At 36.3% G+C, this 20024-nt stretch overlaps 2 protein-coding genes across 10 annotated transcripts; one reads left to right on the forward strand and one right to left on the reverse strand.

The window, feature by feature from the left end:
* Positions 1–1211: 1211 nt before the first annotated feature.
* On the forward strand, positions 1212–9400 carry SPP (Insulinase (Peptidase family M16) family protein). 2 transcript variants are annotated; one of them, NM_123604.3, is made up of 24 exons: positions 1212–1554; positions 1675–1879; positions 1966–2210; positions 2380–2578; positions 2897–2944; positions 3086–3193; positions 3304–3492; positions 3579–3878; positions 3995–4096; positions 4434–4568; positions 4752–4976; positions 5184–5387; positions 5478–5645; positions 5911–6060; positions 6154–6291; positions 6469–6696; positions 6784–6936; positions 7049–7175; positions 7380–7506; positions 7819–7939; positions 8028–8108; positions 8197–8298; positions 8377–8527; positions 8603–9400. In NM_123604.3, the coding sequence occupies exons 1-24, from the start codon at positions 1355–1357 to the stop codon at positions 8692–8694; spliced, it is 3798 nt and encodes a 1265-aa protein (NP_199054.1). In that variant the 5' UTR covers positions 1212–1354; the 3' UTR covers positions 8695–9400. The 2 variants fall into 2 exon arrangements, with proteins under 2 accessions (NP_199054.1, NP_001331624.1); NM_001344443.1 differs by lacking the exons at positions 7819–7939; positions 8028–8108; positions 8197–8298; positions 8377–8527; positions 8603–9400 and adding an exon at positions 7597–7783 and having other exon boundaries at positions 1215–1554.
* A 161-nt stretch (positions 9401–9561) lies between these two features.
* On the reverse strand, positions 9562–17292 carry SDG25 (SET domain protein 25). Of its 8 annotated transcripts, NM_001344444.1 has the most exons (21): positions 17109–17290; positions 16549–16745; positions 15855–16461; positions 15637–15753; positions 15072–15362; positions 14633–14983; positions 14270–14527; positions 13385–14135; positions 13167–13304; positions 12914–13072; positions 12614–12793; positions 12419–12538; positions 12138–12317; positions 11624–12036; positions 11408–11530; positions 11153–11233; positions 11009–11062; positions 10777–10928; positions 10196–10569; positions 10059–10110; positions 9592–9953 (listed from the first exon to the last, which is right to left on the reverse strand). In NM_001344444.1, the coding sequence occupies exons 2-19, from the start codon at positions 16716–16718 to the stop codon at positions 10548–10550; spliced, it is 4167 nt and encodes a 1388-aa protein (NP_001318731.1). In that variant the 5' UTR covers positions 16719–16745; positions 17109–17290; the 3' UTR covers positions 9592–9953; positions 10059–10110; positions 10196–10547. The 8 variants fall into 8 exon arrangements, with proteins under 8 accessions (NP_001330664.1, NP_001330665.1, NP_001330668.1 ...); NM_001344447.1 differs by having other exon boundaries at positions 9585–10110; positions 17105–17285; NM_001344448.1 differs by having other exon boundaries at positions 9585–9953; positions 10059–10569; positions 17105–17285.
* Between the last annotated feature and the right edge of the window lie 2732 nt (positions 17293–20024).

Below are 20024 nucleotides of genomic sequence, written 5' to 3' on the forward strand. Positions count from 1 at the left end.
AACTTCATGTAAAAGCTTTTACTGATGTATAGTTCGGCTTTCTAAGCTCGACGGTTTAACTCGGCCCAGCATATATTGTTCAAACAATTCAGTTATTCTTTGAAACTTCTCCCCGTAATTATCGAGCTCAAAGATTATTTAACAAAAACATCTCTGTTTCCCCCCATAAAATCTCCTTATAAATACTTAATTTGATCCTAATATCAACAAAATGTTAGACTTTAATCTATATCTTCAATTCTTGATGAAATGAATTTCCATGATGCGGTGCTGGCATATCGTGACCTTACTTAATTCACATTAATTAAACTTTCTGAGCAAATAGTTTAAATTGTTGGTATCAAATCTCACAAATAAACTTACTATGAAAAACTCATGATCGCCAAAGTGAAAATAGTATAGAAAGCCTAGTTTAGAGTGACAAACACTTGAAATCCTAAACAATCGATCTTGTAACCACTATTGCACATCACCACAAAACACACATTATCTGACGAAAGCTAATCACATTCAAATGATTAAACCAAAATAACAGAATCTAAACATTAATTAACTTAATATTCGAGATACAACGAGACCTATACGAGTTTGAATGAAAGACAATTTTCTTGTCTACTATATGTACAAGAAAAAATAGAGATCATACAAATAGCTTTTCTTCTAACTATCGAAATCAATATTCTTATAATTAGGCATGAATCCTTTAAAAATTTAGGGGTCATGTAACACTTAACATAAGCAAATATATGAATGCATAAAATTATTAACTTTTCGATCATTTTTTTAAAAAATTATAATTTTCGCAACGTATTTAAACCAAATTTCACAAAATTACATCAATTTTTTTTTTAGATTGCTATCTAAGCCCTTAACCGAAATACCTAAACCTAATTGAACCGATCAGTTCAAAGTTGCCAGCAGATAAACAATGTTTTCATGTCCGACTCATACTCCATAGTCGAACGATTAACCCAAGAAACATATTTCCAGTGAAGGTTTAGTCTTAAATCTACCAATATAACCAGAAAAATCCAGAAAAAACTTGCCATTAACTACCGCATGATCAACCGGTTAAAACTTCTGGGTGAAAATCTTTCCAAAATATTGAGATTTTGACTTCAAACCCTTTGCTACAAATAGAAGGTTTGATTTTGGAATTAAAATATATAGTTTGTATTAAAAAAGAAAGAAACATTAATATACTCATATAAAAAGAGTTTAACAAAATAAAAATCAGGAAGGAGAAGACAATAAACGTAGCTAACCTCATCTCCCTCTTCTTTTTTTTTTGTTCTTTAATAGTTTCCGTCTCTCTTTTTCTCCTCCACCTCTCCTTTGTCCTCAATAGCCGACGATGGCTTCATCGTCCTCTTCCATTTTCACCGGTGTTAAGTTCTCTCCGATCTTAGCTCCCTTTAACTCCGGAGATAGCCGCCGCTCTCGATATCTAAAAGATAGCCGGAATAAAGTTAGGTTTAATCCATCGTCGCCGCGTCTCACTCCTCATCGTGTTCGCGTCGAAGCTCCGTCTTTAATTCCCTATAATGGTCTTTGGTACGTATCAGTTTTCAGCTTCGTGTTCATGGAAACTGAAATTAGTTCTTGGTTCAAAATTTTGTTGAGTTCAGTTAAATCGATTTGTTAAATTTTGTGTTGAATTTTGTGGTGTTAAAGGGCGGCGCAGCCAAATTCGCATAAGGGACGTTTAAAGAGGAACATTGTTTCGGGAAAAGAAGCTACCGGGATATCACTTTCTCAAGGACGTAATTTCTGTCTTACTTGTAAAAGGAATCAAGCTGGAATCAGAAGAGCATTACCTAGTGCCTTTGTGGATAGAACTGCATTTAGTTTGTCGAGGTCGAGTTTGACATCTTCTCTGGTAAGTAAGCTACATCATTTACTTTCTATGTTCTTGTCTTGTGCTTGTTTGGATTTATCTCTGTTTAACTGACTCAACATGTGCAGAGGAAACATTCTCAGATTGTGAATGCAACTCTTGGACCAGATGAGCCACATGCTGCTGGTACAGCTTGGCCTGATGGTATTGTTGCGGAGAGACAAGATCTCGACTTATTGCCTCCTGAGATTGATAGTGCAGAGCTAGAAGCGTTTCTTGGTTGTGAACTTCCTTCTCATCCAAAGTTGCACCGGGGTCAATTGAAAAATGGGCTTCGATATCTTATTTTGCCAAACAAAGTTCCACCGAACAGGTAAATTGAGTAGAATGCTCGAAGTTGGTCTACTTGTGATACTCTTAATGACAATATATCATTCCTTGAAAACCAGTAAGCAAAATGGTTATAGCTTAACCATATGGTGGAATCCTTTAAGGTCTTCCTGCTATATCTTATTTGAGTTTGGAAATGTTTTCAATGCTAGATTTGAGGCACACATGGAAGTTCATGTAGGATCGATTGATGAGGAAGAAGATGAGCAAGGGATTGCTCATATGATAGAACATGTTGCTTTCCTTGGGAGCAAGAAACGTGAGAAACTTCTTGGTACAGGTGCCCGCTCTAATGCCTACACCGATTTCCACCATACAGTATTTCATATTCATTCTCCAACCCACACGAAGGTTTGTTCTCTTCTACACCTATTGGCGTATTTAGTGATGTATCTTTTTCTTGGTTAGTTCAATTCACAGGTTTTTATTGCCTCGTATTTACTTTAACAAATATGGTGCTTATAGTCTATATCTATATGTTGCACATGGAGTATTATGTGTCTTATGAGCAAAAATACTAGGTTTAGTGTTGATCTTTATTTGTTTATAGACCTTAAAGTCTGTTGATTGGTTGGCTTATTGTGATAATTTCGATAACATGTCCTTACTGGCTTGCTAAATGATAGAGTTGGCTAGCTTCATATTAATTATAGTTCTCAACCTTTTCAGGACTCTGAGGATGACCTCTTCCCATCTGTGCTCGATGCCTTAAATGAGGTATAATTTTGCAATTAAGACGATGTCTTCCAATTAGATATGCCCCGAGGTTTTTTCTGTACCATGAGTCAAAATCCCTCTTATGTTTCATGGATTATGATTCATTTGGCAGACAAATTCTTATTTCTCAAATGATTACAGATAGCCTTTCACCCAAAATTTCTCTCTTCTCGAGTTGAGAAAGAAAGGCGGGCCATACTTTCAGAACTTCAGATGATGAATACAATTGAGTATCGTGTTGACTGCCAGGTAATCAATCATGAGGAATAGTTTTCTGTATGTCAGCACAACAGCCTTTTGTGTTGCCCAATTTTTGGTGGATAGCCAATGACACATTGTACTTTATTTGGTGAGACTAGTTGTTGCAACATCTACATTCTGAGAACAAGCTGGGTAGGAGGTTCCCTATTGGATTGGAAGAGCAGATTAAGAAGTGGGATGTTGACAAAATTAGAAAATTTCATGAGCGATGGTACTTCCCAGCCAATGCCACTCTATATATTGTGGGAGATATTGACAACATACCTCGGATAGTCCACAATATTGAAGTAAGATAGTCTCTTACCTTTCTCTGACATTTCTTTTGAATTTCTACTGCGTAGTCTATCTTGACCAGACAATCATTCTTCCACAGGCTGTGTTTGGAAAAAATGGTTTGGATAATGAATCAACACCCAGTTCTCCTAGTCCTGGTGCCTTCGGTGCCATGGCTAATTTTCTCGTTCCAAAGCTGCCAGCTGGTCTTGGTGGTACCTTTTCAAATGAGAAAACAAATACTGCTGATCAGTCTAAGATGATTAAAAGAGAAAGACATGCAATTCGTCCCCCGGTTGAGCATAATTGGTCGCTTCCTGGAACAAGTGTTGATCTAAAGCCTCCACAGATATTTAAGCACGAGCTTCTTCAGAATTTTGCAATCAACATGTTTTGCAAGGTTCTTGTTACAATCTTTTAATTCTTCCCTTTTTCAGAAAGCTTCATATGATACATGCAACATAGGGTGGTAGTTTATATTATGAAATGTTTACAATTTCCTTTGTCTTCCTGCAGATACCTGTTAGCAAGGTTCAGACATTTGGAGACCTGCGAAATGTTCTGATGAAAAGAATATTTCTCTCTGCTCTACATTTTCGAATTAATACGAGATACAAGGTATGAGGGTGTTAGGATGTCGTCTTTCCGAATACATTTGTTCTCAATTTTACTCAAGAAGAGAAAATTTGTTCTCATTTTCTTGCACAGTACATTTTGCTTTTATAGATTAATGAATCTCAAATCTCAGTGAAATTACAAAAACGGCTCTTTGATGGGTTTGTTCAAATAATATAACTGTGTTTTCAATAATCTCGAGGTGCACTATCTGAGTAAAAACTCTTTTTCAGTTCATGGACGTAGCTATATTATATTGAAGGTTTTAGGAATTATGTCTATTATAACTAGACTCAATACTGTCAGTGAATTTTGATGATGTTATTTTTGTACCTTTCAGAGTTCAAACCCACCATTTACGTCTGTTGAACTGGACCATAGTGATTCGGGAAGGGAAGGATGCACTGTTACGACTCTTACTGTCACCGCAGAGCCCCAAAATTGGCAAAATGCAGTCAAAGTTGCTGTCCAAGAGGTTTGCTTATTGTTTCTTCTCATTTATCTTCATTGTAAATACTATTTTTCTCTCTTTCGTTGGATTGATCATTTGGACGTGATGAATAATGGATTGGTTAAGCTAAAAGACTGTTAGAGCCATTGACACTTTTTCTTTACTGCTGAGAATTTATTCAGCTTTAACGTATAATTCTACGTGCAGGTTCGAAGACTTAAAGAATTTGGTGTCACCAGGGGTGAACTTACACGTTACATGGATGCTCTTCTAAAAGATAGTGAACATCTTGCAGCTATGATAGATAATGTGTCTTCTGTTGATAACCTGGATTTTATCATGGAAAGTGATGCACTAAGCCACACGGTTATGGATCAGACGCAAGGACATGAGACCTTGGTTGCTGTAGCTGGAACTGTTACTCTTGAAGAGGTAGGTTTCACAGTTCCGCAGTTCCGCTTTTCTTGTTGAATGTGACGCGAAAGATAACTGTTGATTTCAAAATTCTCGGTGATTAACAAAACGCACATCAAGTCATCAATAACAACCGGATTCTTAACACTTCCTGCATATCATACTATTTCAATATTTATATTTGAGTTGGTTGCTTTTCTTCTGTTTTGATAATTCCTTGTCCAGGTAAACACTGTTGGCGCCAAGGTGCTAGAATTTATTTCTGATTTCGGAAGACCCACTGCCCCTCTTCCCGCAGCAATAGTTGCTTGTGTTCCCACTAAGGTGCATGTTGATGGGGTTGGTGAGAGTGATTTCAATATATCTCCTGATGAAATAATAGAGTCTGTCAAATCAGGATTATTAGCACCCATTGAAGCTGAGCCTGAGGTGTTCTTTCTTTTGTAACTCTATCTTCGCTTTATTCAAGTATAAACCAAAGGCTAGTTCTGAATCAGCTTTTTGCCTTCATCCTTGCAGCTCGAGGTGCCAAAAGAATTGATCTCTCAATCACAATTGAAAGAGTTAACCTTGCAGAGAAATCCATGTTTTGTCCCTATTCCTGGGTCAGGTTTAACCAAATTGCATGACAAAGAGACTGGGATCACTCAGCTTCGGTTATCCAATGGGATAGCTGTAAATTACAAGGTACGTCTTTCATCTTTTTGCTCTTCCTTACTATGTAAGGATCTCCGTAGTGATTTTCTTTCTACATTATTAGACATATTCCTCAATATTTATATTGTTGTTTGCTGTCTACTTATCAAATTGCAGTTCTTAACAACTTAAGAAAATATGCTTCGTTCTAGCAGAAAACATTTTATTTGGTGTTGATTGATACTTCAGTTTTTACTGTACCATCTTGTATGGAGAAATAAAGACCCTTCCCTTGACATTTCCCTTTTCAATATAGAAATCTACGACCGAATCCCGGGCAGGTGTCATGCGGCTCATTGTTGGTGGTGGACGAGCTGCTGAAACATCTGATTCCAAAGGAGCTGTGGTTGTTGGTGTTCGTACACTCAGCGAGGGTGGTCGAGTTGGAGACTTTTCAAGGGAGCAGGCAAGTGAAGCTGTTGAAAACTGTATTGTGATTTTTAATCTAAAACTAAAAAAGGATATGAACTAATCTGAAAGCCATTTAAATTCCGTTTAGGTGGAGCTGTTCTGTGTAAATCATTTGATAAACTGTTCGTTGGAGTCAACTGAGGAGTTCATTGCCATGGAATTCCGGTTTACTCTGAGAGACAATGGAATGCAAGCGGCTTTTCAGCTGCTTCACATGGTGCTTGAGGTATTAGATTATAACAAATAAGATATAGAATGCTGTGCAACATTTCAGACTCTTGATCTATTGATTTGCTGGTCAATAATGTTTTCTTTTACCTGCTTGTTCGTTTTCCTTTATTTATTTTTTTATTTTTTTCTCTAATCTTTTGCTGAGAAAGAGTGGTGGTTCTCTGGTATGCAGCGTAGTGTCTGGTTGGAAGATGCATTTGATCGAGCAAGGCAGCTATATCTTTCGTATTTTCGATCAATTCCTAAAAGCTTGGAGCGTGCGACTGCTCATAAACTTATGATCGCTATGCTGAACGGTGATGAGCGTTTTGTTGAGCCGACACCTAAGTCACTACAGAGCTTGAATCTAGAATCTGTGAAAGATGCGGTCATGAGTCATTTTGTTGGGGACAATATGGAGGTGAGATCTCCAACTTAAAAGCTGATGTTTGCTTGACTTATATTAATTTTATTTGATTTTCATAAAAGTTTCTCTGGTTTCCTTCAGGTAAGCATTGTGGGGGACTTTTCAGAGGAGGAAATCGAGCGTTGCATCCTTGATTACCTTGGTACAGTTAAAGCTAGCCATGATTCTGCAAAACCACCAGGATCTGAGCCTATCTTGTTTCGCCAACCTACAGCTGGCTTGCAATTTCAACAGGTTCGGAACAAAGCAGTAAATGCATGGAATTTCTTGTTCCTCTCTTTGGTTTCCCCATCCCCTTAGATATGTGATTCAAGCAGGATATATTGACATCTTTATCTCTGGATAGGTATTCTTGAAGGATACTGATGAGAGAGCATGTGCATACATTGCGGGACCAGCGCCAAATCGATGGGGCTTTACAGTTGACGGGGATGACCTTTTTCAGTCTGTTAGCAAACTTCCTGTTGCTCATGGTAAGTTACACCTTAACGGAACAGACTTAAAATTAGGAGTCATATGATGTCGTGGTTTTCAACCTCGTGGAAACTGTGTATAGGTCTGGTTCTGAGCTTGTCTCATAAACCAGATATTTATCTTCAGTAGTAGTAATGAAGTTTAGTGTTAGCTCTGACATAAAGTAGCTTATAACATTTCATGCATGCACACTGAAATTGCAGATGGACTTTTGAAATCGGAGGAACAATTGCTAGAGGGAGGAGACAGGGAGTTGCAAAAGAAGCTTCGTGCCCACCCTCTTTTCTTTGGAGTTACAATGGGTCTTCTGGCCGAAATCATAAACTCAAGGTACACTTACTGTGTACTGGTGTCATATTATTCGAAAGCAGAGTTCTTTTTTCTGCTGCTATAGTACTCTCTGGTTTGGTTCATGTCCAGAATTTGTTGAGGAACTAACTGCCAGAATGAAGCACTGCTTAGAAAATGAACGTCATCGTGTGTCAACAAACGTTTGAATTTTAAGAGAATGCCTTTTTAGACCTCTGATTGTATTTTTGCTTCAGACCGGAGCCTGTCTACTTGCTATCTACCTATTATTTTACATGTATATATATATATTCTGCCACCCATGGCTGAATTTATTTTTTTGCGTCATTGCAGGCTTTTCACGACAGTAAGAGATTCTCTTGGACTGACATATGACGTATCATTTGAGCTAAACCTATTTGATAGGCTGAATCTCGGGTGGTATGTGATATCTGTGACTTCAACTCCCGGCAAGGTATGCAGTCTTTGTATTTTGCTTACAGTAAATGTGCTGCTCTTTCATTAACAGTTTTCTTCACCAAGTTTCTCAATACTCTTTCCAGGTATACAAAGCGGTTGATGCCTGTAAGAGTGTTCTTAGAGGTTTGCATAGCAACCAAATTGCCCCTAGGGAGTTGGATAGGGTTAGTTGTCTCTTTTGCCTCTCAGCTTAGCTCTTTTTAGCTCCTTCTCTTTGTTAATGGAAAGTAGTGTTGTTTGTAAAATCGACAGGCAAAGCGAACTCTTCTAATGAGACATGAAGCTGAACTCAAGTCCAATGCCTATTGGCTTAATCTATTAGCTCACTTGCAGGCCTCCTCTGTTCCGAGGAAGGTAATACTCACTTGTGTATTCCTAAATGTTTCATTTCTGACTTGACTTCTTCTGATGGGGTGGTTTTGGTTGTTTTAGGAACTGTCATGCATTAAAGAACTTGTTTCATTGTATGAAGCTGCTTCGATCGAGGACATATACCTAGCTTATAATCAATTAAGAGTGGACGAGGACTCTCTGTACTCCTGTATTGGTATTGCTGGGGCACAGGCGGGTGAAGAGATTACTGGTAAGTGTGACGTCTTTTGAGCAAAAACAGTTTGAGATCAGTTGGGTATTAAATTACAAAAACTGTGTGATGCAGTTCTCTCAGAAGAGGAAGAACCAGAAGATGTTTTCTCAGGAGTTGTTCCTGTGGGACGAGGCTCATCGATGACCACAAGACCAACAACCTGATCGACATATATGGTTTGTAAGATAATGTAGGTGAAGAATGTGTCATAGATACAACAGAGAATAAACCAGATAAACTACATCAGATTCTTTGTCACGGAAAGAAGCTTCATCAGAGGTGTTCCCGAGAGCTTTGGCATAAGAGCTTTGTATACTTCCTTGTGATCATCATCAAGGCTAATAAATGACCCCATTATCTATACTCATCTCTCGTCTCCTTCATATTTATAGAAGAAAACAAGAAAAAGAAAAATAGTGACGAATGCGTACCTTTTTTTTTTTTTTGGACGGTGCAATATTTATGCAGCTGTATATGTAATTTGACTGTGATTTAAACGAGTCATTTTGCTCTCATTTTCATTTTTCTGTAAAATCATTGGGAGGTGTTCATGGCCTAGTGGGGGGGATAACAATTCCGTGGCTCTTGAAAAAAAGCCTTTATATGCGTCTTTCACGAACTAGACAAACTCTCAAGAAGACAAAAACTCATGTTCCAAGAATTACGGCAAGATGAAAACAAAACACAAGACTATTGTTCTACGTAAAATCAAGGTGATCAATACAATGCCAAAGACTACTTAAACATTCAGGACACGCATCACTCAATTACTCAAGACTACTCTAAACACGTCGAAAGTACTTTGTGTATAAGAATGAATAATCATCTATTTTATATAAATACATATCCAAAACTCTTGTAAAAAGCAATGGCAATTTGCTAGAACTCAAATTCAAAAGTTTCTTACAGTATTTTCGTATTCTCTCTTTTGAATATTCTACTACTACTTTTTTTTTTGGCCAACATAAATTTGGCTTTTAACCGGAGATAGCAAACGTACACAACCTTGACATAATCAAATATAATAGGGAGAAAAAAACTTCTTTTATGTCCTCCGAAACAAAGAAACCAAAAGTATTCGTTAAGAGAAAGATTTTGTATTCGGATACATGTAGAGTGTTTTCATAGCTAAAATAGCTTGTACATATAAGAGACGTTTTAAACTATTACAATCTCATGGCAAAACAACTTGGGGCTTTTCACAAAGATGCTCCTAATTTTTCTACTGTATCAGTCCCAATTTAGATTCTGATGAAGTAACTAAAATCACCAAATCATCTGATATAAACTTGATATCTCTCTGTGCCAGTGTCCAATAAGTTGGAATAGTAAGAAAAAAAAACAAGAGAAAATACAAAATAACATTAGACGTACCATATAAAGTGAGGAAATGGATATTTGAGAGTCCTAATATTTACGATTCCTGCAAACGAAAGCAAACATTAAAATTTGATATAAATACCAAACATGACATAATAACACAACCTACATAGAAGAAGAAAATTATATGCTAAAAAAAAATTAAAACCTCTTTGCTTTCATTGAACTTTAACACTGACCATATCTCTTATCCTTTATTTCTGTCCAAATCACAAAGACCTGATTTGTTTAAGTTGCATTTCTTTGTAAATGGATAGCCAAAAATGGTGATTAACAATAAATAACCTCTTGTTCCGTTGGACACACACAAGATTCAGCTCATTTGTTTGAAGGACTATTATTATAAACAAGATTTGTTTAAAAATTGGCCTTGATTATAATATATCTTGTCTTGTTAACGCCAACAACAACAAAAGGAAAAGAAAAATATGTGTTAAAAGGAAAATAACTATTTCTAAGTGTTAGTATGTGGGACAAAAATTAGTTACAGTTCTCAATTGAAAGAGAGGAGACTCATCTGCTGCAGGAGATGCATTTGCAAAAGAGAGATTCATCATCCTTCTCTCCCGGTAAACTCTGAAAACCGCGGATAAGACACACCCGATTCAGTTTCGTCTTGAAAACCACGTCCTTCTTTTTAGTTTAGCGATCCACGGCACCTGCTCACAAAAGCAATACACACTAAAAGTAAGTAAAGCAAAAAATACTTCAAATAGAGACACCAAGGCTATTATACTAACATATCCAACAATTTTTCATTTTAAACAAATCATCTCACTCAAGATACATGTGAAGAACAGTGTGAGATATAAGAAGTAACAAAACCAAGAAATCGTAAAACGAAATATGAAACTAATGCAACTTACTTTGGCGCTCCACAGTTACAGGGGATTTTGTCGTCCTCCAATGGGAACTTGTAGTTGTAACTTATTTCTTCACCGGCGTCTATATGCCGCTTAGCATAAATGAATATCTTTTTCTTACCTTCTACGCTTATAATCTTGGTGTAACAGTTCGGCTGCAGAAGCACATATCTTCTATAAGACCCAAAATCCACGAACAAACTAACCAATGATACAAAACTATGCATATAATTACCTCACATGAATGGTTGATAAACCTCGCTATGCCACCTCGCTTTGTGGCATCAAGCTAGAGTCATGAAAAGCAACAAGTGATTCAGAACATTCACTCATTGACATAAACAAGATAAGAGTTAAATGTATTGCACAAATGACTAACCACATAGCCATCGTCAAGCCTGAAAAGATAACTGCTTCCTATTCCCATCTTTTCATATTGGCGTTCACGTATCTCAGATATCTGTGAGATGGACATATTAAAATTACAATCACAACCAAAGTAAGCGAGAAAGCGCATAACATTCTGTCCTTGAATAAAACAACAAGGTTCACTAAAGAGGCTAGGCTACTGTATAGAACTACTACTACCCACAAAATACTTAATGGAACACATAATCAAACAAGTCATACTTACAGAAGAACGTATCAACTCTCCAACATATTCGATCACAAAGTCTTCAGCTTCAATCGGTTCAAGTGCGACAAGACCCCAATCATGAATCTTGCTTTGTTGAAACCGTAAATGCTTTTTCCTAGCCTGTCGCCAATGTAACAAAAATAGAAACAAAAGATCAGTACACATACGTGTATAATGTTTAAAAGAGAAAACTAGTTTTTGTTTTAATCACACCTTCAACTGAGACATTTTCAAGACATCAGCCCCATCTGCAGCAGCTAAAAGATTACGCAGTTTTGCCCTATTAGTTCTTGCAGAAAGAACGTTCTGAGTCAAACTACTTTTGGAACCAAAATGTTGCATGTGTACGCAAGAACTTCCCCTAACACGGGCTCTCTCTTCAGCACTGGCCTTTAATGACCATGCATGCCAATGCCAACCATTAATAGATGTGCGTGCACATCCATCAGACTTTGGGATTGACAAAAACAGCTTTTTCTTGCTTGGTTTCGAACTCAGTTTTTCCAATGGTTTTAATGCAATCGGCTTAGGCCTGCCATCATCCACTGACAAATCCTTAATTGGAGAACGTTCTGTTGTATGTTTTGCTAATGGCTTCCTTCTACGTATCAATTTATTTGGACCTACTACAGAAACCAACCAAATACATGTCATTTGAGGTAAATGATTTATAGCAAAACAATATAAACCCATGGACGGTACAAACTGAAAAATTGCAGGAAATTGCCTTTTTGCAGCTTATCTGATGTATGACAGGGAAGCTTCTCTTCATTTCGAACATCATAGTCTTCCTTAATAACAGCATCCTCAGAATCCGTGGAAGAGAGAGATAACCTCCGACGTGAAGGTACATTGGAGATTTTTTCATCCAACTGGTGCTTTCTTTTTAGAATTGAGGATTGGGACGCTTCATGAAAAAAGCACGACTGTTAAAATCTGGGCCCATGCATTCAAGTAGCCTGATATTTTCGTAATGGAAACACCAAAGAAATATGACACTACACTTACACTTACGGCCCTTCTGTGATATACTGCACGCAGACTTTTCCACAAACTTTTTTCCTTCAGCGAGTCTTGGAGGATTACCAGTAGGGTTTGACATATCCTGACCATTCTTCGCTGCATCTTCTGGAGATAGTAATTTAGTAAAGCACTTGCGGGAGGTATTCTCAAAACCTGGGAATAAAAACAAAGCGATCTTACTTTTCCGTCTCTTGCTGAGATTTTGATGGGAAACCTTGTCACTGATTGCTAATCCAAGGCTTTCTGTATCACCCTCCTTTCCAGAAATCTCAGTAAAACTTTTGACTGCTCCATTGCAAGATTTTGTACCTTCGTCTCTAGCATCTGACAGATTCTTTCTCTTTAGCTTTGATGTATGAGCTGCTTTTCAGAAGGATGATATCAGTAGGCTCGGGTTGTATGGTAAAGAAGCTCAAGAGCTCAAAGTCAAACGACACGAATTTATGAATAGGAAACAAATAAAGGAGTTTTTTTTTTTACCTTTTTTCACTTTCTGAGAAGGCTTATTTGAAAGACTCTCCTCATGATCTTTGCAGTCAACGGTTTCCTCAGATTCCTCAGCAGTCACTGAAATCTCCTCACATGATTTTGCAGCGTTTCTACATTCTCTTAACTCTTTTGTTTTATTCCTAGATATTCCTAACAGAATATACACCAAAAAGAACATGAAAAAAGAGAGATAAACCCTGATACCTACATAGAATCACACCTATATAGTACAAAGAAAGCTTACTTCTTAGTCTTGTTATAAGGAGTGCGTCATCAAATTCATCTTCCATTTCAAGATCTTGGCTTTTATCACAGATCACCTTACTAAACGCATCTTTACCAACCTTTTCTTTATGGAGCTTCGTCGCATCCTTTATGATACCTGCATAATAATAAAAAAAAACAATATGAGGTAAGAGTCAAGTTTCTCTAATTCAGATTAAAGAGGCTGAGATTACATACAATGATCCCGCCGGTCAGTATTCCTCATCTTCTGTTGACTTGGTTTCCGAACTGACAAATCTATACTGGGTGTATCGACTTTAAGGACTTCTTTCATGGAGTGAGAATCTGACAGTTTCTTAGATCGTTTAACCAGAACTTTTTCAGACGCTCCGACACATGGTTTCCTTAGCTTTTCTGCTGTCTGATTTGATATATTAGACTGTACCAGCTTTTTGTTCCGAGTAACAGTTTTGCGCTTCTTCAGTGCCAATGTTTCTTTACGAGAAACTTGATGGCTTCCTTTCAGTGAAGCAAGGAATTCGTTGAGATAACACTTTAAGAACAGTGATTTCCAATCTCTCATAACATCATTGTGCAACTTCTGTCTACATAATGCCATTGAAACATATGCTTTAATCTCTGGAATGGATTCCTTGGACCTAACAGGCTGATACTTATAGCGCAGACATGGCATATTAATATTGCTTTCACATCCAGGTGGTGGTGGCTCATGAATGGCCAGAGCATCAAGTTCATCATTAACAGGAATATCTGATGTCTCCAATGCTGTACTAAAAATATTAGCAATAATATCTTCAGATGTGATTTGCTCGGAGGATTCTCCCTCTTGCAACAGTCTCTGAGAATCACTGAAATCATTGGAAAACCGCAACTTAGCAGGAACCACATTTAAGCCATTCTTCTTTTTACTAGACCCTTCCAAATTATACTGCTCACGGAAGGAACCCTGAAGAGATGGCGGGTTTTCCTGCAGCAATTTGAAACAATTTGAATTCAGCCCCCACTTGCTAGCATATGGCAAAGATGGCAGAACGAGAAAGGATAGCTTTTCCCTTAGAAAACTTCTAAAAATTGCCAAACAAGGAGATTTTGTCTCCTTACCTCATGCATTTTGCCATCTCGTGCACTACTAGTAGTATTATTCGCTCCATCTTTAATGAGAATACTAGTATAATCAGTTAGGTGAGTTTTAAGAGACAGAAAGAGTTCATTTTCAACATGTTCTGAGATGCTTGCTATGACACTTTCCGTTCCATAAGTATCTGATGACAATCCACGAACTCTGGCTCCATTGGTAGCTAAGTCGAATTCATCAGAGTAAGCAGTTTTAGAGGAAGAGGAATCCACCCTACAAGTAAACTGCAAAACATTAAAAATGACAATTCATTTCATTGATGAGCAAAGCTAATTAGAAAAAAATGACACTTAATCTATTAAAGTCATAGAAACTTTTTATAAGCTCACACTCTCAAATGATTCAGGTTTGTCTGAATACTTTGTATGGGAACCTTTGCAGTAATTAACAGTCGAGATATCAGAAGACCGAAACCAAATTTTGTTCTTTCTCCAACATGATGAATGAGTTGCCACAGTATCATAAAAGACTGCATTCCACATGATTTGCATGCAATGGTGGTGAAGCGTTCTACACACAGCTGAGCAAGATGTCTGAAAGTTCTCAATGCTTCCAACAGATTTAGTATATTTGGACGACTCTGCAGCTATACTACTATGACCCCCCTCATTCATTGTATTCTTACAGCCTGCAGATTCAGTGTTTGAGACAACACTTTTCTCCGCATTAATAACCCGAGACTGCGCAAACCAAAAGTTACCATATTAGTGTATGATTCAATGATAGCCCCTGAAGTTTGATAGTTCAATGTATAATAAAAAGAGCTACCGATATGGATTCAACAGCAGAAGTGGGTGGATAAGACTTGAGATGCTCATCACTTTTCTTGGCCTTCAGAAAGTCTGAAATCACACTGCTGATGATTTCATCGAGTAGAGCTCTTCTAGCTATTTTCATTATTCCACTCTGAAGATGAACAGAGAGTTCTTCCGAAACTTCGGATATGAAGTTCACGCCAGTCACTGGCTCGTCACAATTAGCATCACCACATTTCACCCTCCATACACCAATTAACGATGCTAATGTGATTGGTCTAAGCTTATTTTCACCATCACGTATCTACAAAACAAAAACTCTTAAGCAAAATGATAAACACCAGATGGCCTGATCTATCACAAACATTAGAAGAAGGGGAGAAAACATATATTCTAACCAAGTATTCTAAAATAGTAACTAAAAACCTCAAAACTGAAAAGAAGATGCATGAAGAAACAAAGCTAGGCACAAGGCTACAAAGAGGCAACAGGATCAAAATCATTATAAATTGCATGAAATTTAACTAATCACAATCTTTCAGAAAATCTTTAAAAAGTCTATATTCATAAAAGCTTACCAGGGCTGCATCTGAAACATATCCATGCTGCTGCCAACTAAAAAGCTCCAATATAGAATGTGGACCATGATTTCTACCTTCACCATCAACGAGAAACCAGCAAGCATGTTCGTTTCCCTAACAGAAAACCCAAACATTAAAGAAAATTCTTATGTGAACTCGAGCCATCATGTCTGATGAACTTGTGAACTGAGTTTTCACCGTTGAAAGGAAGTTACCAATGAGAGGAATGAAGCTAACATATTTGATTCCTCGTGGTTTAGTGTTAGCTGATCTAAAACAGAACCATTAGAACTTGTCTGTGGAGGCATCGTCTGATGGGAGATCAAATGAGTAGCAGAAGTTGCATGCTCTGTTTGAATCTCATCTTGATGGACTGTAGCATTACTACTAGAAGGGGGAAATGAAGTAACAGATGGGGCTACACTTATTATTCCATTTTGTAGATATGCAAAGCCAGTAGCGACATGATCTGGAAACTGCTTGAAGTACTTAAGTGGTACAGAATTTGCAGTATAACCATTGATAATTGGATATACAAGAAGATCCTCCGGTAAGAAGTTAGTTGATAGCCCATCATATAGCTGCTGTTGCGTGTAAGGGCCACACATCTGACCTTGCTGATTACCATACATCCAACCACTTGCATACATGGTATACCCTGGAACACTCTTGTCTAGACCTGAAGCTATGCCACTACCAGAAGCCTCTTGACCCGCACGACAGTCTTCATTTGAACGACATCCCATCTCCAAGGCTGAATCCAAACCACACAGTTCATCAAAATTGCAACAAGCGGAAGATACAGTAGCCAAATCACCACAGCTGAAAAGCAAAAATACAGTTTTTCTTTTAGATTGACAATCCAACTAGTTAATTCACAACTACGAAAAACTTAACTACAAGTTGCACCTGTCACAAGAGTAATCTTGAGCTACTTCTCTTGCAGAGATTGAAACATCATCACTGTAAACTCCCATACACATTGAACCGAAATAATTCGGTTCCAAAGCAGAAACTTTCTTCCTTCTACTAGAATAAGAGCTACCATGGCTAGGAAAAGTGGAATCAACCGCAACCATGACACAGATAAACTCGAGATATCTTCTCTACACGAAAAAACATGATCATTAAACTTCAATAAAAATACAAGCTTTCTCAAATATTCAATTTTTAGACTGGGTTTAAAGCAATGTCATTAAATTTGAGACAGTACCCAAATCATTACAGAGAGAAACACTAAGAAAGACTACACATTTATGAAATCTGGGAGCAAAGACGATCGCCAAGTTTGTCTACAGAGCAAAAAAATCGAGTCTTTCTTAAACCTAATTTCTTAAAGAAGACAATATGCATGATACCCAGAAGCTGTAACATTGAATCGAACAGAGAACCAGATACGTGAACACACACAAAGGAAAAACATCAGACCTCGGGAGAAACAGTACGGTAGGAAAAAAGAACACACCTACCAAAATTTTCAGGGAAGTGAAGCAAGCTCAAGGAAGCGATGACACTGTGATCAAATTGAACTGAAATTGATAAGAAGACATAGAAGAAGAAGACATAGAAGACGAAGAAGTTTCTCTTATCAACAAATTGAAAAAGGAAATAAGAAAAGAATAACAATTAGGGTTCGTTGAAAAAAGCTGTGGGATGATCTACAATGTTTTTAGCAATTACTTACTTATTTTTTTATTATTCAAAAAGTTACTAATTAATAGTATAGTGGTACGTATCATGATTTAATTTTGTCATATATCATGATTGAATTTAAAATTTTATATGATATACTTCTATAATTTTTGGTCAGTTAAGAATATGTGAAGATTTCAATTAAGTTTGCATGTTGTTTATTTGATTTTTTTACAATTAGAATTATATGGCATCAATATATACTTCTTCCTTTTGTAAATATTTAACTTAATATATTATTGTATATTTTAAATTTCTTACTTTTTTCATTTTTCCATTTTTTATTTTTGCATTATCGTAGATTCATATATAATCGTGTTTATAATTTTCTATTTTATTTTAATTAATTCTAATAATTTTTATTTTTATTTTCATATTTTTTTAGATTCTATATAAGATTCATATATCATAGTGTTTCTAATTTTACATTGCAACATGCATGTGTCATGATTTAATCTAAAATTTCCTATTATTCATTTTAATTTTATTTTTCTAATAAAATATATGAAAACTAAAATAAATTTAATATTGTGTATTTGAATTTCTTTTTAACAAGGAACATGTGAGATCATTTTTAATATTTTAAATTAGAAGTAATATTTTTTGAAATTATTGAAATGCCTCTTTTGATGTCCCATTATTCAAAAATGCTCCATTGAGTTGTCTATTTTCAAAAATGTCCCTAATTGAATATGAAAAGTTTATAAAGTTTATAGATACTTTTGGATAGTAATCACTACGGGGAGACTCGATCCAATCATTTATAAAATTTTATTTTTATAAGGTATTTAAATAATCTAATATTCATATTATCGTTTTTATATCTTTTAACTATGTCAAATTAGATTTTAGTTTTCATTCTTCAACCTTTGTTAGTTGGTAAAAGATTTATAGCAATTGAGTATATTTGATTTTCATATTTTAATCTTTCTTATCAATACATTATAAAAGTAATTGATATGTGTCATATTTTTCACTCGAGTTATTTTTCAGCTTAATAATTTAGTGGTCGAATAAAATATTAACCATCTACTTTTGTATTGAGCTAAAAAAAACTCTCTCACGCAGGTTCAATAATCGAGGACAGCCGCATGAACCAGTTTTTCAATACTGGTGGAGTCTTTGCTCGCCGGCGTAAAGATGTATCTATCCATCTTTTAGTCTCTTGTCTCTATTCCACTTTTCGCAAACTTTTTGTTCTTTTTTGTCACCTTCCCGACCACCACGACGTTCTTCCTTTGCTTTGGTTTATAGTGGTTGGATATCCTTTTATCAAACTTTCCAGAATCTTATATTCGCGCGGGTCCTCTAGACTGATAGTTGTTTTCGATGAAACTTGATCCACCATGCCAAGATTCCTCAAAGTCAAATTTGTAAAAATGCGTGAACTTGAGCTTAATCTCACACATGCGTCCAGATCTATGAATCTAGTTGTTTCGTGATCCTAGTCGACCAACAACCTCACCAGATTTCAGCATGGCTCGAACCGGTGACGAAGATGGCAGCGAAAGGGTTAACCCTGATCCATCTAGCCTTCTCCATCCTGGATCCCGTCACTCTCTTTAAATGGTATTGCAGCCAGTTGCCCTTGTTTGCTCTTGTGCCACAGCCTCCGATAATGTCTCTATCAACTCTAATTATCTGATCGCCGATGCCGAGCTACCACACAGAAAGCCTCATCGACCTAGCTAGAGTTGATAAGTGTATTATGAAGTAACCCACCAAAAATAAAAAAAAATTTTGCTTGGCTAACCCACTAAAAGAGAAACAAGACTTTAAAATCTACACCGATTTGTGGAGAAATAAAAGTTAGGCATAGAGATGTTTTGACATTTTGACTTTATCCAATACAACTGTCTACATGATATTACAACTGCAACACAAGATGAAGAGTCATCAAAATATACCGATATCAACTTTCACCGCCGACAAACATCAAATCTGGTGAGGAAAACATCACCGAAACATCCCAATTATTTTCCTAGTAATTAAAATATTCTTCAGCTTCACAAAAGAATTGTCCTCGTAGGACGCAATTCCACGTTGATTTCCGTATCACTATCAAACATCTTCAAACACTTAAGCTCCCATTATTTTTCGTTAAGAAATGGGGACGAATCTTCGACTTTGAATCCAACTTCGTGTCTTTTTTTTTTTTAACTCTTAAATTTTGATACAGATTTTATATTAATGCTATCAAAAATATTTACAAATGTTTAGAGTCCCAAATCTATCCAAATGATAATTTCAGCATTATATCGTTGGGTTTTTAGATTTCAAAAAACAATTTTTTAAAAAAAACTGACCAATATTTATCTTTTTAACAAAGAAATATTAGGTTTTCGGTAAATGTAAAAAATCGAGTTTAAAATTTGAAAGAGAATTGAAAAATAGGGAATAGGATAATTAAGAACACATAAATCATATCTTGTTATGAATTTATGATCATTAACTAATTGTTGACATGTGCTTTATTTATACAGTTATACCACACATCTTACATTTATCCGTAGCTAAGTCTTGTGACGAACGGTCTAATACATTTAAAATGTGGCTGTTAACCTTCTAAATAATAACATCAAGAAAACAAAAAACACCTTATATCATCCACTATAAGACTGTATAAGGATTCATATTTAATCTTTTCTTTTAACAAAAAGAAATAAAAATAACTAATTTCCCTAAAGTTAAGA

Source organism: Arabidopsis thaliana, chromosome 5 (assembly GCF_000001735.4).
Source record: "Arabidopsis thaliana chromosome 5, partial sequence".
NCBI lineage: Eukaryota > Viridiplantae > Streptophyta > Magnoliopsida > Brassicales > Brassicaceae > Arabidopsis > Arabidopsis thaliana.

Bases quoted from the DNA above. Each gene is read 5' to 3' on its own strand.
- SDG25 (NM_001344445.1), bottom strand. From the start codon at position 16,718: ATGGTTGCGGTTGATTCCACTTTTCCTAGCCATGGTAGCTCTTATTCT. The intron at 14,136-14,269 runs GTAAGGAGACAA...AAATTGCTGCAG, and splicing joins GAGATGGCAAAATGCATGAG to GAAAACCCGCCATCTCTTCA. The intron at 11,063-11,152 runs GTTAGTCATTTG...TCATGACTCTAG, and splicing joins GGCTTGACGATGGCTATGTG to CTTGATGCCACAAAGCGAGG.
- SPP (NM_123604.3), top strand. From the start codon at position 1,355: ATGGCTTCATCGTCCTCTTCCATTTTCACCGGTGTTAAGTTCTCTCCG. The intron at 4,097-4,433 runs GTATGAGGGTGT...TGTACCTTTCAG, and splicing joins GAATTAATACGAGATACAAG to AGTTCAAACCCACCATTTAC. The intron at 6,937-7,048 runs GTTCGGAACAAA...ATCTCTGGATAG, and splicing joins CTGGCTTGCAATTTCAACAG to GTATTCTTGAAGGATACTGA.